Consider the following 18,312-nt stretch of genomic DNA (forward strand, 5'->3'; position numbering starts at 1 on the left):
CTGACAGGAGTGGTTTACAAAGCATCTATGATCCGAAAGTAGAAAACAAGTATATTTTTAAAACAACACTCTTAAAGCCCTTCTAAATTCGAATTGTAATTTGTAGCTTGTTCTTGCATTTTTATGATTTCCTTTCTAGACTAAATACATATGAGAAATAATTATATAACAGGGTAGAAAAATAATGTAAATTCTACTAAATTAGATTTTCTTGTTTTAATTTTGTATGTATGCCAAGGAAAAAAGGCATTCTCACTTAGGTATGGAGATAAATAACTGGACTTGTGTAATTTGTTTAAGTTAGAGAGCTATCCTTTATCCTTTCAATTTTGTTTGGAAAAATTTTCCCAGTAACATTTTTACAAGTTTTAAATCACCTTAAGATAGAATATTCTATGCAGATTAATGTATGTTTTATAAGGTATGTGTATGAAGAATTTCTTCTCTCTTCTTTAATCTGTTTACCTTAGATCTCCAAGCCCTGTTTTGAAACGGGGGAAGGAGTGACTCAAAGGTACAGATCCTTTCAGTATATTTGGTTTTGGTTTAGTTGTCCAGACATAATTTTTGAAGGCTACTGGAAAAGACATAGCAGCACTTCCCAAATGGAGACGCTCTCTCAGACCCCAAAAGCAAGCTCTTTTAAATGAGATCTTTATTTTTCTGAGTGAATGATTTATTTCTTTTTATGTGAAAGTTACCTTTTATTATATGTTTAAGGTGTTTTTAATACTGTAAACCTGTGGTTCTTCGTGTTGAGAGAAACCTACATGGTTCATGAAGGAGAATCAGGAGGGACAGTGGAGGAACTAAGGGTTTGTTCACGCTACTGGACTCTCACCACGCCAACCAAACCACCTCTTCTTGGTCAATGAGCAGGGAACTGGGCAGAGCCCTCAGGTCAGAATAGGTAACTGGCTGCAAGGCCCAACAAGGGTTAAATTTGAAAAGACAGGTCCTGTCTCCATAAAAACCAGGATAGCTACCACTAAAAATTAGAGATCTTGTTTTCCTTTGTAACTTTTTTTCCCTTGTAGTGATTAGTGGTAAAGCAAATAAACCTTTTAAAGTGAACAAGGGGTGGGGGTCAAAAAAGGACTTCTATGTTTGTTTTGGGCAAGTAAGAGATAGAGTAAAAAAGTGGTATGGTAGAGAAGTCTTTAAGTAATGATAAAAGGAAGAATGATAAGCAGAGACCTGTGGGAGGCAGGATTGAGGTGTGGGAAGGTATCTGACCAGGACAGAGAGTGCCCCTGCTACTATGAATGGTAGGCACCATATGTCTCTGATGGTCAACTGCTTGGGCAGTAGAGATGCTTTTATGATTATGTTCTGCTGAGTAAGCTTCTCTGAAAGATTTCTGCCTTGGTAATGAGGGGGTCTGCTCTTTAATTCTGAAACTGCTGGAGACTGAGCTGTAGATTCTAAAGGTCTCTATAGGTATGCAGTGAACCTGTGTAGGTTTTTCTAATGTTATTTTTAGTGGATACATATACGCTAGTCTAAAAGTTGTATGGCTTTTTATCAAAACAGAATATTATAATGCTTATGTTGAATAATTGTTTTCTTTAGAGACATCGAAATATTTAGAGTGACTGGTTCTATTCTTATTCAAAAAGTGGCTAGGTTGTTTATCTTTGTTGGGGCATTTTATATTTTTAATGACAAAAATTGGTATTTATTGTAGAACATTTAGAAAACAAAGGTAAGTGATGAGTAAAATCTAAAAATTGCTTATATTCCTGCCATCTGGATATAATCACTGATAATATTTTTGGTATATAAGCATTAGGAAACTTTAATTAAAAAATCAGAAATGTTCATTGCCAAGACTCATTGAGACCAACTGAGGACATCTTCAAAAGCATATGTTGTATTCTGTTCCATGTACACAGAGTTGTATTGGTTTGGTCCCATTTACTTAAGTAGTCTTACTCTGTTATTCTAGTAATTAATAGATAAATATAAAATGTGTTATGATTGTAAATATTTGAATTAGAGAAAATCCACAAGAAAATTTAAAGAGTAAAGAAAGACTATCAGAAGATACTCCAATATTTGATGCAGTTTTTTTCCTTAAGGGTTTATATTCAGCCAAGAGAATTGAAAAAACTGAAGCATCTAAAACACTGGATTATTAAGGGCATGTTGATAGTTTGTTTTCAGTATTACTTTAAATATTTTTCTTTGTTGTTTACATGTAAGCTTCCTCAGATTTGAACCTGAAAAAATGTTTAAGCCAACCACTTAATTCTGCGTTTTGTTCATTAAGTTTATAGAAAATATTTTAATTAAAAGACCATGTCTTTTCATTTTTTCCCTCACTAATTAAAAATAGTACCCGGTTTAAGCAGAGAGCGTGGGCTTTTGGGTGAGATAGACCTGAATTTGAATCCCATTTCTACCACTTCTAGACTAGATGTGTGATACTGGATTGGATGTTACTTACCTCGCTGAGCCTCTATTTCTTTATATGTAAAATCGAGAGAATAATACTTGCTTTACAAAATTGTAAACACAAATTTTAATAATATATGTGAAGTCTCTGGCTCATTTGAAGTATACAAATTTCTCTTCCCTTTTCTCCCCCAGTGTGTTTTTTTTAAATGAGGTGAAATTCACATAATATAAAATTAACCATTTAAAAATGCACAAATTCGGAAACACTTAGTACATTCACAGTGTTGTGCAACTACCACCTTTGTCTAGTTCCAGAACATTTTCATCACCCTAAAAGGAAACCCCGTACCCATCAAGCAGTTGCTCCCCACTCCCTCTTCCCCCTTGCCCCTGGTTATCACCAATCTCTATTCTGTTCCTATGGATTTACCTGTTCTAGATATTTCATGTAAATAGGATCATATAGTATGTGATTTTGTGTCTGGCTTCTTTCATTTAGCATAATGTCTTCAAAGTTCATCCATGTCATAGCATGTATCAGTTATTCCTTTTCATGGCTGAATAGTATTCCATTGTATGTATATACCACACATTTGTTTACCCATTTATCCATTGATGGGCATTTGGGCTGTTTCCACCTTTTGGCTACTTTTAATAGTGCTGCTATGAACATGCCCATACATGTACTTGTTTGAGTCCTTGTTTTCATTTCTTTTGAGTACATACCTAGCAGTGGAATTGCTGGTTCATATGTCAATTGTATATTTAACTTTTTCATGGACCACCCAACTGTTTTTCACAGAGCTGCACAACTTTACATTCCCACCAGCAGTGTATGAGGGTTTCGATTTCTCCATATCCTTGCCAACGCTTGTTATTTTCCTTTTTTAAAAATTATAGCCATCTTAGTGGGTGTGAAGTGGTACCTCACTGTGGTTTTGACTTGCAGTCCTGCCTTCATTTTTGAATGGAGTGTATTCTAGAAGTTGATTTTTAAGTTGGTTGATTAGTATTTGAAGCGTATTTTTCCAAGAAATCTGTAATGTTGTGATCAAGCTGTGGTCATCTATTTAATGCATAAACTACCTGAATTGTCTCCATAATAATATAAGATCAGAGACAAAACTTGAATATTAAACACTTATTCATTTAACAAACATTTATTGGATGCCCATTATGTGGCAGATGTTGGGGATATAACCAGATGTTGGAGATATAACAGTGGAACCCTAGACCAGATGTTGGAGATATGACAATGGAACTTAGATGGTTCCTTCCCCTAAAGGAGCTCACAGTGTGTCTAGACAGATAGACGTGTAAGTAAAGATAAGATGCTAATAAGATCTGTGCCAGTAGAGATAAATGCCGTATGTGTGGTATATATGACCATTAAGATCCTATGGTTTGCCTCGGAGCTTAGTGCTAGAGTTTTACAGAGCTGGTGATTGAGCAGAATTTCAAATAATGTATGGTAGTTTAGCTAGTGACAAGGGAGGGAAGACTTTTCTTGGGTCAGCCACTGCAAAGGCAGTAAAGGTCAGAATGTTTGGGGATCTGAAGCAGATGATTATGGCTGAATCTATAATGATAGATGGGGAAGAGATGAGATGAGGCTGTGAAGATATGTAGAGGGCCTTGGATACCAGGCCAAGGAGTTCAGATTTTAGCATATGGGTAATGTGGCATCACTGAAGATCTTTAAGTGGAAAAGTGACATACAATTTGTATTTTAGAAAGGTCATGCTGATGTACTATAGAGTACGTATTGGAAAGGGCAGCCAGGAATGCCAATTAAGAAGCTAGTGTTGTAGCTTATGTGAGAAGTCATGAGGTCTTGGACCAAGTCATTGACAGGCATAAAGAAGAACACAACAAGGAAATACTTAAAGGAGGTAGGCTTGGTTAGACATGTGAAGGGAGGAAGAGTACAAAGATGACTTCAAGATTTCTGACTTCTGGTAATTTGGTGAAAAAAAGGTAATGGCATTCATCAAGATAGAGCATATAGGATAAGCATGATGATTCTCCTTTTGGACATGTTGAGTTTGAGATGCCTATTTAGATTATCTGTTAGCTATTGAAAACACAGCTCTGGAACTTGAGACAGGCCTGTCGGGGATGTGGTGGGGGGAGGTAGGCACGTGAATGCTTGAATGAGCAAGAGAACAATTTGGGAATCATTATTATGTGTAGGCAGTAGCTGAAATCAAGGGTGTGAACCAAAGTGCTCAAAACTGAGATGAGGGTAGGGAGAAGATAGCTAATCCTGGGGGACACCATAGGAAAAGTGACAGAGGTACGAGGAGAACAAGGAGGGAGTGGCCATGTGGAATCCAAGAAAGAATTTTAAAAAGAAGTGTTTAGTGCTTGCTGGAAGTCAAATAAGATCAGGAAGAAGCATCATTGTCAGTGGCAGTTAGGAGGTTATGGGTGATGTTAGCACACAGATTCCCTAAAAAGAGGTGCCTGAAGTGTGCTTGCAGAGGGTTGAAAAATGAGAAAATGACAATAATAGTGACCATGAGCTAGTCTTTCAAGAAGTTTGGTTATAAAAGGAAGGAGTGAAGGTATTAGCTGTAGATAATGTAGATAAATAGGAGTTCCTTCTTTGGAGGAAACTTCTTTCTTCCACTTGTTAGGCATTGACAACAATGTTTCCCCATTATCCAATCCATTGATGGAAGAAGGCAAGGAGCACCCTCAGAATCTGGGAAGGGAGAGGGAGAATAGAGACAGGGACGGTGATGGTGTTGATAATAACAGCTAACATTTATTGAGTGTGTACCATGTGCCACGTACAGATTTCAGTTAATTTGCCCAAGCTATTATTTCTCATAGATATTATGTGGTAAAGCTGGATTTGAATGTAATTACTCTGGAGCCAGCGTCTCTGCACTAGATAGTAAGAAGCAAGGGAGAGAATAGGTGTAAAGAGTGGCTCGTACCAGAGTTCGATGTCCATCTGATCTCTACCCTGCTTCTTCCGAGAAAATTCATAGTCCTCAGCTAGCTCCTGCCTTCCAAAACGCCTGCTGTGATAAGTGTCAGGAGCATGCTTCCTTGTTTCCTTTTCCACTAGTAACTACCCCTTGTGGTTTCCTTCAAGAGTTTTTCTTAGCTTATTTGAGGTTTTCTAAAAGGATTTTTTATTGCAAAAAATAAGGAAATAAGTGCATTTAAAAGACTGTCAGTATGCTTATGAAAAGGTAAAGTCACTCTTATGTGACAGTAATAGTCCTTGGGTATTCAAAAAGCTAGTTTCAGAGGTAAAGCAAACTCTGTCCGTTATGAACGTTTGATTCCTAAAGCAAGGTTTCTGGGATAGGATTGTGGCTTCTCTGGTACAGGTGTGGGGAGAGGAGAGAAGAAATAGGGTAGTGTCTGAAGATACCAGTCAAGGAGGCCAGTGCTATGGTGTGGGATGGCAGCAGGAATGAAGGAACGAAGTTCAGAGGGTTTACACTTGACTCTGCCTCCCCTTGGCTTTTATTGCTGCCCGTGACCCATCAGTTTGTGGCAACATGGGCTCTATGGAACAGGGAGCAAAGTTCCAGGTAGGGGCATTGGGTACCTTGACTGAGTTTCTGTGAATACCAGGCCTCCAGGTTGGATAGTTTAGGTGTAACCATCTCTGTTGATATCTCCATGTTTTTCATAATTGAGGCTTGTGTTGCTTCTTTGGTTTTATAGTTACCAGTATGAAAGATCCTTAGAATAATGACAGTTTCATTGTACATGCATTTTTAAAAATAAGGAAGATGACTTGCAAAGAATTCCTCGGTCTGAAAAAGTTTCCAAAGTCAAATGTTTACAGTGACAGATTTTTTTTCTTTTTTACTCAATTTTGTTTTTTCCAAACCATATTTTGCTTTTCTATTTTTGGCTATTCATATTTTGATTTTGTCTATTTCTAGCCTCAAATTCAAGGCATCTGGTTTTACAGTAGTTTCTGCCCTTGTTTTCATATGGTTATATATATAGCATTCAATCTATTTGAGGAGAAGGAAATCATAAATCTGTCTACTTAAGGAGATAGGAATTATATATATATACACACACACACAAATATACATATAAAATATGAACTGTATGACTGGGACCATATTTATTTCTTCTGGATTTCCTAAATTGCCTAGATTGGTAAAAAGAACACACTAGGTATTAAGTAAATGGTGGATGGAAAAATCTGGAGAACAGTAAGCAACCATACCTCTATCATGTCTTTTTAGATCAAAAGCAAGATACATATTAATTTATATCTCCAATCCATTTTAGTTCCTCTTCAAGTCAGCCATGTGTAAGCCAAACCAGCACATGTATAACAGTAACTGGAAATAGGGGTTGCTGTTCATTTCTAAGTGTATTTCCTTTTCTATGGTAATTGTATGTGCTACTCTCTTTTCATAGCTCAGAGAATGCAGGCAGTATCTTTCAATAATAAAGCATCTTCATGTATCAACAGAAACGTACATTTAATGAGTACTATTTGGCAATAAATATTAAATAAGGTTAAATCCCCAGGCATGAAAAGTTTTACCAGCATGTTTTTGTCTGTACTTGTTAATGTTTTCTCCTTGTAAGTATGCCTCCACATCTGATTTTAAAAAAACCCAAGACTTCCTCTGTCAGAGAGCACCTAGCAACTAGTGAATTATCATAGGAGTTCACAGGGTTGTCTTTTGGGCCTTCTTCTTCTTCTTTCTTAAAACACATGCACTTTGACTCGGGGAGTGAATTTAATAGGCTTTTTTGTTAGAGGACAGAAAGCAAGGTGGCATATTAGAAGAAGCATGCACTTAGGAGATAAAAGTCTCTTAGCCAAATGGGTGATCTTGGCAAAGTTACCTAATCTCACAGAGCCTAAGTTTCCTCAGGTATAAAGTGGGGAATAATACCTACCTCATAGGACATTTGGGAGGATTACATGCAATAACAGATATTGAAGCACTTAGCATGTAATGGGTAGCCAGTAAATGTTGGCATCTACCTCCTTTCTTTCTTCAGTTCCCCCTGTTCCAGGCTTCCAGGCCTACTCTTGACTTTATTTCCTGCCTTCTGATTGTTTCCCAAGATTTAGTCATTTCTTTTGCATTTTCATAACTGAGTAACTTCATATCTCCTGGACATTTTTCTTACCCAAACATTGTCTGTTCTACCTGAAGATAAGCTGAGGAACCAGGTATCTTTTGTGTTAGGTATTCACATAAAACTTTTATTAAAGATGATTAGCACATCCTTCTGTATATTTTACATACTTTTTTCAAAGAGGTTTTTACTCCCTTTGTTACCACTATGAACACATGGTTGTAGTGCTATATATAATTTTCACCTTATCTTTTAAACAAATCTATTTTCTTTTTCAATAGTTTAATTAATACTGAATAGAGTTTTAGCATGGTGTGTATATGTTATATGATTGCTCTTTGGAGGAGAGATAAAAATACATGTATAATGTATATAGTTTAATTTTGTTGTTCAGTGTATTGAATGATTACTCATTCCTCTTTAGTTAAAGTAGTTTAAAAAGTATTTTGTTCTAGGTGCTGGGGATATGGCAGTGAACCAAATTGAGTCTTTGCCGTTGAAAAGCTTGCTTTCTAAAGTGAAAACTTTTTAATTTTTTATAACGCATTTTTCTTACTTTGGTCATACATATATATATACCATGCATCAAGGAGTTTTATTGTAATAGAATATTATATTTTGGGGGAATATTTGAAGCTATGGCTCAAATATTTTGTGTCCCAAGATTTATTAATATCAAATGTCAAATTTTTTAGATCAAATATTGATTTCATTACATTTGCCATGTTCCACAAAGTAATATTTTGTTACAATTCTTTATATAAAATATACTTGTTTTGGAGGTATAACATTGGCTTGCAGGTTGAAAATATTTTTCATTCATTTAGTAAATATTTTTTGAGGACCTCCTATACTCCTAGGTTCTGTCTTAAACTAACCTAGTACAGGAATTTAAACTCAGGTCCAGAGCGCAATCTATTTCCTTTTCTTCGTGCCATATATTAAAAGGTGGGGACCAGAACTGTGGTGATGAATAGATTGGTCAAGAGAATGAGGATTTATTTGGCTTTAATTCCTGGGAAGGGGTCATTACCTTGGAAAGAATTTTTTTTAAATGGTTGGGGGAAGAAAAGCTTATTATAGGAGACTAAGGAAGCCCAGAATAATAAGGAAACTGAAGTATGAAGTATAGGCGATTCTTCTTTGTATCGTGGTAGTGAGTAGAAGGAAGATTCATGCAAGGGCTTGAAAGTACCAAAAACTAGGGAAGGAAACTTCAAAATAAGGGATATATGAGGGTTGTAAGAGAGAGCAAGGAGTTGGGGATCAAGTGATTAAATACCATGAAGAGAGGAGATCATTGAAACTGTAATGTTCCAGAGGAACCAGAGAAGATAGTTATTAGGACAAAAGTGAAAGGGGATTTGGCTTAGAAGAGTAGAGAGAAAACTTCATTTGATATAAGAGGAAGAGATGAGAATGAATGAAAATAAAAGTATTTTAAGATGGAGGAATGGGATGGTTATGATCACTCCCAAAAGATAGCCTTTAATCTTCTCATAAAGTAGACGGTAGGGTCATTTGCTGAATGGAATAGAGTGAGAGGGAGAGGGGAACTTAAAAAGGGGAAAATGTTCTGCCATTGAAACATACTTGGAAATCAGTGAGTTGAAGCAGTGACACCCCAGTTGAGGTTAGCATGGATGTTACAGTGATCTACAGTATCCCAATGTTCTGTAGCAGGAGTTGGCAAACTACAACCTGAGGGCCACATTTAGCCCATGTAGCCTGTGAGCTAGGAATAGTTTTTATATTCATAAAGGGTTTGAAAAAAGAGAGAGACAAAGAAGATTGTGTGACAGAGACCATATGTGACCTTCAAAGCCTAAAATATTTACTCTCTGGCCCCTTAAGGAGAGAACTGACCCTTGCTTAGGACCAGAGAAAGCAAATGATAGTGTGACTCAGTGGTTGGAGCTGACATGTTGGACATGATCAAAGATCAGGGGGTGATAACGTAAGGGATACTAGTTATGAGGGTTTTGGTGGAGGTGGACAGTTGGGTGCAGGTTGATAAGGGGGTAAAGTAAAGCCAGAAGAAAGCTAGCAGATTGGATGAAAATGGAGAGGGCTTGTGGCTAGATCTCATAATGAGAATGAAAAGCATGATCAGTTGGTGTAAAGCAAAGATGACAGGTAAGGAAGTTGGAGGTGGAGAAGGGAAGCACAGTTGGTTATCTTGGAGATAGAAGAGCTTCACAAATTGTCTATTGATGAGGTCAGGATGATGGAGCATCAGAAGTATGACATTTAAATTCCTGAAGATGATAACAGGGAGACTCTGTAAGAAGAAATAATGTGAATTAGGTTACTAGAGTTATTTGAAGAAAGTGGAAGTGGGCATGGAGTATGAGGTAGATGATGGTAAAGAGTTAAACAGAGGCTGGTGTAAGTAGGTAAATTCCTATAAATAAGGGGAGGGGGAAAGTGATGGTGGCAGTTAAGTGGTCCTCCATTTGCCCTGGCAGCTGTTCCATCCTCTTGACTAGGTAATTGATAGAGGTAGATAAAAAGGCTGCAGGGAAGATGTGGTATTCTCCATAGAAGGTCACATTTACACATAGTCTTTGAGGATGGGAGAAGCAAAGTGGTAGATTAGTTTCAAGTTGTAAAATGAAGCCCTCGAAATAAAAGTAGTTGATTTTTTTTGCACAGATGTATAAATGTTTTACTTATACAGCTCCTCCTGTAAAGACTTTTTGACGTTAGTACTATTTACTATGTAAAGTTCATTTTTTGTACTAATGAAATTATTAAGGGATTAATACTAAAAATATCTCTTTTTACTTAACTATGAATATATACAAGAGTAACCTGGCAGGTAATCTTCATTTGAAATATTAAAACTGTTTTGATTGGGCTACAAATAACTGATAGATACAAATCACTTGGGCATGATAGTGGTCCTTCCATGACAACGTTAATGTAGAGTCTATATTATGGCTTATGAAGCTTTACTATTAAACATACATATAGGAACATAATGTATTTTAGCCACTAAAAAAAAAAAAAAAATCTAGTTAGGGGGATTCCCCTGGCGTTTAAAAGATGACGCAGGAGCCGTTGGTAGCTGCTTTGTTATGTTTTTCTATATTGGTGGGCAAAATGATTCCTGTATATGGCATAATTGGATAGTATTTTCTGAAGGAAAAACTCTTTTCTGTGCCAAGGACTAAAAATATGAGAAGCAGACAAAAGGTAAATTGATAGAAATTTTCACTGTGCTAATTAAGTGGGAAGTTACTGGTTCTTATTATAAAAGCCTCTTTATTTTTTCTGGAGAATCAGACTATTTCCTGATAACCTGAAATCTTAAATACCTAAAACGTGATTTTAAATGGTACCTTTATTTTAAGTGGTTTTCAGTGAATGACCTTTGGAATATTTTTAAAGATTGAGTTAAATTTCTTCTGAATCATAAGAAGAAAATACCTTAATTATGTCATTTATTTTAATTGTATTTTTGTGTTGTGTGTTTTTTCCCTCAGTTCCTATTACAAAGAATATAGCAAAAACACATTCTTCCAAAGCAACCCAGTGTTCAATGAAGTCTCCACAGAAAACTGCTGTAATATTACCAACACAGCAGATCAGGAAATCAAGTCGGATTAAACCACCTGCACCTACTTCAGTCCCCAAGAAGGGGAGTACTGTTAAAAATATCACACCAAAGAAAAAAGGCCCAAACTCAGGAAGAAAGGTTAGTTGTATCTCCTACGAATTTGTATTACAGGTCTCCGTAGTGCCTTGTTATTAAACATACAGTTTAGGACTTACTAAGAGTGTTATGATGCCTTTTAGGAATGTACCAAGAGTATATAAGGCTTTTTACAAGGTGGAGCAGGGAGGGGAAGGGAAGGATTGGGAGTTCGGGACTAGCAGATGTAAACTATATATAGGATGGATAAACAACAAGGACCTACTGTATAGCACAGGGAACTATATTCAATATCCTGTGATAAACCATAATGGAAAGGAATATGAAAAAGGATATATAACTGAGTCACTTTGCTATACAGCAGAAATTAAACACAACATTGTCAATCAACTATACCTAATTAAAATTTAAAAAAAAAGTATATAAGGCTTTTTAAGGCCTGTGTAACAATCAAGATTGTTATTTCTTTTCTTGGATAAATTTAAAACTGAATAGTGTTCGACCTCTTCAAAACCACATTGAAAATACCGCATGGGTGTATTTATGTTCGAGCCAGTTTATTTAAAACTCCGTATACTTTAAAAATCAATGCGAAGTGAATTTTACTGTACATAGATTATACCTCAGTAAAATGGGGGTGAGGGGGAAATCAGTGTGATAAATTCAGTGATGCTAAAGTCACATCCTACCTAGCTGACTCTCCCCCAAAGAAAACAACTCTAAAACCTGGAAATAATAGACAAAGCAGCTACCCGAAGACACTGGAGAATGAATGGAAGCAGACAGACTGTGGTTGGGGGGAATACACATAGGAGGAGGGGTGTTATACGAAATTCTATATTCAGCAAACATACTCTTCAAGAATGAAGAACTAAAGACGTTTTCAGGTAAAAGCATACAAAAAATTCATCACTGGCAGAAAAACACTATAAGAAATGCTGAAGGAAGTTATCTCTAGGCAAATACTAATGACTTTCTTTTTGCTTTTTTCCTCTTAATTTCTTTATAAAAATAGGACTATTTAAAGCAATGATTATAATACAATACAGTCTTGTGGGGTTTATAGCATACATAGATATAATACATAAAAAAATTATAGTATAAAGGCTTAGGGGTGGGGGATATGGATTTGTAGCATTGCAAGGTTTCAACATTTTCTGTTAAGTAGTACAATATTAACTTTATGTGGATTGTACATTGAAACTCCCAGAGCATATTGTAAAAATACAAATGCAAAGAAATATAGCTAAAAAGCCAATAGGAAAATTAAAATGGAATTCTAAGGACTATTCAAGTAATCAACAACAACAAAAAAGAGGAAAGTAAGACAGAGGAACAAAACACAGAGGAAACAAACAGAAAACAAATAATAAATGGTAGACCCAGACCCAAACTTATTAATAATTACTTTAAAAATTAGTAAACTAAACTTTTCAATTAGAAGACAGAGATTATCAAAATGGATTTTTTAAAAGATCCAAATACATCCTGTCTACAAGAAATACACTCTAAATATAAAGACATAGAATCTCTCTAGATCTGTTAGAACTGAATTAAATTTCAGCAGTATTACCTTAAACATTTCTGAGTTCAGCCACCTGATATCAATATATATAACGTTTCTATTTTGTTACAACTAATGTTTGCAGTATGGAGCAAAATGACAATACCATTTTGATTTAAAAAACTTACATTAATATTGGTATTTTATTTTAAAAGGCATTCAAAATTTATAAAATAAAAATGAAAAGTCAATAAAACTGAATATTTTTCAAATATAAAATCATAAATATTGAAAAAATCAAATAAGCAGATTATTCTAATGTAAATTCTTAGCAGCTGACATTTTTTAAATTAAAAATAAATTATATAAGGGGACTTCCCTGGTGGCGCAGTGGTTAAGTCTCCGCACTCCCGATGCAGGGGGCCTGGGTTCAATCCCTGGTCAGGGAACTAGATCCCACATGCATGCCGCAACTAAGAGTTCACATGCCACAACTAAGGAGCCCTCGAGCCGCAACTAAAGGAGCCCGCCTGCCACAACTAAGGAGCTGGAAAGCCACAACTAAGGAGCCCTCCTGCCACAACTAAGACCCGGTGCAACCACATAAATAAATAAATATTTTTAAAAAATAAACTGTATAAACTTAAGGAAAGTTAATGAAATTTAAAGGCAAATCATTTATTTTAAATGCATTTTAAAAATTAAAATGTATCAAGGGTGTCATTGATGCATATATTTAGTACATATTTTCCAGTTGCTGAAAAAAGTCTTTGTGATTAGCTGGTATATGGTCAAGATATGATAACTCCAGAAAGTTTCTCTTCATTCTTTTACTTTCAAATAATTCCAATGCTGATTTGACAATTTTAAAGAAATCTTTTTGAAAATATTGTTGTATGGTGGTGAGGAGGGGCAAGGGAAAGATAATGTAATTTTTTTGATAATAAACTTTTTTGTTGCAAAAGAAGCATTTCAATTCACCTTCATCTTTTTTAGCTTCATTATTTCATCATAAAAAGATGAAGATTCAACTCTTTGAACTAGAGTAGGAATTGTTCTTGCTGTACTCTCCTTTGTCAATTATTTTCTTCCCTTCCTTAAGCATTCTAGAAGTATGGAAGTATGGAAGCATATTTTCCAAATAACTATTCAATTTACATTGTTAGTGCAAACACACTATTTTGGTATGTCATAAGTCAAAGGGTTTAGATGTTAGATTTTTAAAATACTGAAAGAACGGGAATATATTGACACAATAATTGTAATTTAGTATTTTCAAAATAATTTACTAAGGTACTGTGAACCCAAATGACAGTCACTAATTTAAACAAATAAAGAAAAATCCGACAACAGAGTGTTTGTTTTTTTCTCCTTTTTCCCTGCCTTTTAAAATATCTTCTATTATTACCTTTTCTAGGCACAAGATCCCCTTCTCTGATACTGAAGAGTTGTGTTTGAAGATAGCTCCTAGAAAACCCCAAGAGTTGATGTAAAATAAACAAAACACTAGTGATGTTAACAATACCCAGAAGACATTTGGTTCTTACATACAATAGGCATAATTTTGTATGGACTTTAGCAAGCCACTTACAATTTTGTCAAAATTATTGTATGTAATATGGAGAAATTCAGGCTAGATATGGTAAAAACCCAGATGAGTGACTGCTTTCTGAAGACAAACTTTGTCCTCTGCCTTGTTGAGGTCCCCCACCCTCATCTGATGGATTGCTGGATTAGATTTCCAAACTACTTTAGCAGTGTAAAAAACTTACTGGGAACCTCAAAAAAAATAAAAAATAAAACAAGTTTTACAGAGTGAATTATTTTGGCTAAAGTGTGACTAGTTGGAACAGGGGGTAGCATTGGGAATCCCAGCCTCTTGGTCTCTTCCTCTCCTACCTGACCAGCTTATGGGCCCCTCTTAGGAGCACAGTTTGAAAAGTACTGCAGTTTGTGACACAGAGATTTCCAACCCAGAGGACTTCAGACAACTGATCATTTGTGAACCAGTGATGCCAATAATTTTATGACCTCCTTATCTAGGAATTTTTTTTTTTAACAGGAAAAATGTATTCCTGTTGTATGTTCCACATCTTCAGCTCCTCTCAGTACGCTGACCAGAGAACGTCGTGGTGCTTCATATGATAAGGATGCTGTTGCTGGGTCATCTAAAATAGTGATGTCTACAGGTAAATTAATATTTTTAAAAGAGTATAAAATTAGTTATCTTTTGTTGTATTATTTTCAGTGTCTTTGAAGTCTTGGAAATAAAATAAGAGGGAAAAAAGATGATAGTAAACATTTCTTTTAGCATTTTTCATATTAAAATATTTTGAAATTCTGATTGTTCATTTTGATGTCAAGGAAAAACAATCTGTTTAAATACATAAGTCACTTGAAAATTCAACACCCTTAAGATATTTTATCCCTCTTGGTAAGATTTATAAAATTTACATTATTGTCAAATCTATTCTTGTTTTCCCATTATCTCATTTCACAATTTGTCTTTTTTGTTTTTCATGTATTTTTAAGGTACCTCAAACCTTATTTTAATGCCTTATAAAATTTTCACAGATCCTTGCCTGTCAGGGGGCATGATGACTTTAAATTGTTCTTTGCTATGTGAAGAGTGTGAAATGACAGACACCCAAACTAATCAGTCCCTTTTATTTGTCATTTCCTGCAAATTTCCTTATTCCTTTCCTGTTTTTTAAAGCAAGTTTTTTTGCTCCCTCTCCTAGACCCTTAATTATCTCTCTTACATTCTTCTGTTCCTTGGACTTTTCCCCTCAATTTTTCTTTTCTTATTAAAAAGAAATTATAATTTAATTTAATTTTTTGAAATAGAAATCACTTTAAAAATGATTATTGTAACATACCCCCCCCCTTTTTTTTTTTGGCTGTGTTGGGTCTTTGTTGCTGCGCGTGGGTTTTCTCTAGTTTTGGCGAGCGGGGGCTACTCTTTGTTGCGGTGCACAGGCTTCTCGTTGCAGTGGTTTCTTCTCTTGTTGTGGAGCACGGGCTCCAGAGTGCAGGCTCAGTAGCTGTGGTGCATGGGCTTAGTTGCTCCGCGGCATGTGGGATCTTCCCAGACCAGGGCTCGAACCCGTGTCCCCTGCATTGGCAGGTGGATTCTTAACCACTGCACCACCGGGGAAGCCCGTAACATACCTCATTTTGTCTCTTTATTATTTCTGATTTTTAGTCCATTAGGAGGGGAGCCTAGCTAAACGAGTATAAACATTGAAATCCTTGTTTAGCTCACTTGTGTTCAGTAGAACTTTGTCCATGCCATCAGCACCTCAGGTTAAGTTTTTAATAGGTGTTTCATTTCTGTGACAGAGTCCATCCTTCCTCTGGCTATTGCCACAAAGCTTAATTATATATTTCAACATAGTGAAAGTGAGATTAATGGGTTTTTATTGTACTAAATATAGACTGTATACATGAAAATTTTGCAATATATTGAGTAGTGGATAAAAATAATGTGCCTCTTGATTTAGGGGGACAATATATTTTCTGTTTGTTAATAATCATATTACGTTGTGTGTTAATTTGTATTTGTTGATTCTCAGTGAAGAAAAATTATAGAAACTTGACTGATTGTGATTATAGATTATTTGCTTCTAAATTCTAAATGCTTTTATTATACGAAGGAAAGCATTTATTTTTAAAATTTTCTTCCGTGAACCTCAGCATGTATATAAAGAACATTTTTATTTTCTTAAAAATTAATGAAAAAAATTTCTCTAGGTCATTAGAACTTACTGTGACACATATCTGAAATTATTTGGTTACTTTAGAAAATACTATATAATGAGAGTGCAATATTGTTGATTTAAAATAAATTCAGTCCAAAAGGAGTGTGCTAATATGACCAGTTTTGAAAGAAAATTCTTATAGTGTGATTACTGTTAAAAAGTGAAAATATTCTTGTCTTTAAGCCATTTTATATAATCTGAGAATGTGTGAAGAATTGTTTTGTGATGCTACTAAAACTTGTATTGTTTTTATTATAATCAGTTTGGGCAGAATTCTAGAAAATGGAATAAGCATTTGGATTATTTATTTCTAGATTTAATATATTTACAAAATGTGAAAATATATTTACATATATATTTTTAGGTAGCAGAAAGGATCACCGATAGTAACTATGTTTAGGTTCTCTTTGAGTGAAGCGTGGCTAATGGGATATATAGTGATTGATTATGTAGTGTTTATGTTCCTTCTAACCAATCTCATTGTTTGTTATATCTATATAATACACATTTTTCATCAAGTCTGTGTCTATGTAAACAAACATGGAAACTGTGGCCCTCACCTGGATCAGACGAAAATCCAGCAGCTGCCCGACCACTTTGGCCCAGGCCCTGTCAATGTGGTGCTCCGGCGGACGGTGCAGGCCTGCGTGGATTGTGCCATTCAAAGTAAGACTGTTTTTGGATTCCTTAAGCCAGATCATCGTGGAGGAGAAGTGATAACCGGTATGCTCATCTAATCCTTTATGAGGTTTTATTCCCTAATTTGTTTGTAGGTTTCAAGAAGGCAAGGATTTTATAATACATAGATTATTTTATAAATTTATATTCTGTTAACTATAATATTTGAATATTATATTAATGTAATAGAATATGTATAATAATTATATGTTTATAGACTTTTAACCCTGGTTTGGAAAGTTTAACTTTCAATATAGACAAATAATGTCAGAGTAATGCTGTATATTGAGGTAAGAGGTACAGATTTTTCCTTTTACCTGCTATATTAAGCTCACTATAGATAAAGTGAGCTTAATATATTTTAATTTTTTTAGAAAACAGACTAATCTGTAAGAATCTCTAAATAAAAATGTGATTCAAGAAGTGAGTAAGAGGTAAGATACACATGGCTTTCATGATTGTATGATCAGATACTGCATTTGTACCCATGGAATGTTTGGAAGAGCAGGAACTATTGTACATCAGTGGGTTTCTGTTGTTGTTGTTTACTTTATGAATATTTTTAAATGAGAATGCTTTTACTAGTTCAGACTATTGTGTTTGAATGAGAGGAACTTTTATAATTTAAGATTATTCCTTTATAAATTACAAAAACCACACATTAGATTTATAATACATTTCCTAAATTGATGGCTTTTATTTTTGTTGATGTGGTTCTCATCTTTCTGTGATGTAACTCTGACATCTTTTCTTCCCTATAATAGCCTCCTTTGATGGGGAAACTCATTCCATCCAGCTCCCTCCAGTGAACAGTGCATCATTTGCTCTTCGCTTTCTTGAGACCTTGTGCCACAGCCTGCAGTGTGATAACCTTTTGAGTAGCCAGCCTTTTAGCTCTTACAGAGGTAATGGTCATAGTCCTGCAGAGCATGATCAAAATAAATCAGATAAGAGAAAATGTAAAATTTTATACTGTGCTTCTATTTTATATTAGAGTCTACATTAACTTGAGAATCTTATATAATTCAGTTTTTCCTGTGTCTTCCTCAAAGTAAACCTTTTAGCCACAGTGAACTAATTAGACATGTATAATATATAGTTTTTGTTCATTCAAAGTGGAAAAGTAATTTCTTATTGAATTCATAATTAACTTGAGAATCAAAACCTGAAAGGTGTATCATTGTGGGGTTTCTTTGTTTTTTAAAATTTATTTATGTATTTATTTA

General features: G+C 35.0%; 1 protein-coding gene across 3 annotated transcripts in view; it reads left to right on the plus strand.

The window, feature by feature from the left end:
• Window positions 1-18,312, plus strand: part of LOC132358893 (sex comb on midleg-like protein 2) — a 68,709-nt gene that overhangs the window by 40,336 nt on the left and 10,061 nt on the right. For 2 of the 3 annotated variants that reach the window (XM_059912150.1, XM_059912149.1), the window contains 4 exons: window positions 10,974-11,185; window positions 14,710-14,836; window positions 16,928-17,131; window positions 17,851-17,991. In XM_059912150.1, coding sequence (XP_059768133.1) covers window positions 10,974-11,185; window positions 14,710-14,836; window positions 16,928-17,131; window positions 17,851-17,991 — 684 coding nt within the window. The remainder of the gene's footprint in view (window positions 1-10,973; window positions 11,186-14,709; window positions 14,837-16,927; window positions 17,132-17,850; window positions 17,992-18,312) is intronic. The other variant, XM_059912148.1, reaches the window with a different exon arrangement.

Source organism: Balaenoptera ricei, unplaced genomic scaffold (genome assembly GCF_028023285.1).
Source record: "Balaenoptera ricei isolate mBalRic1 unplaced genomic scaffold, mBalRic1.hap2 scaffold_528, whole genome shotgun sequence".
Lineage (NCBI taxonomy): Eukaryota > Metazoa > Chordata > Mammalia > Artiodactyla > Balaenopteridae > Balaenoptera > Balaenoptera ricei.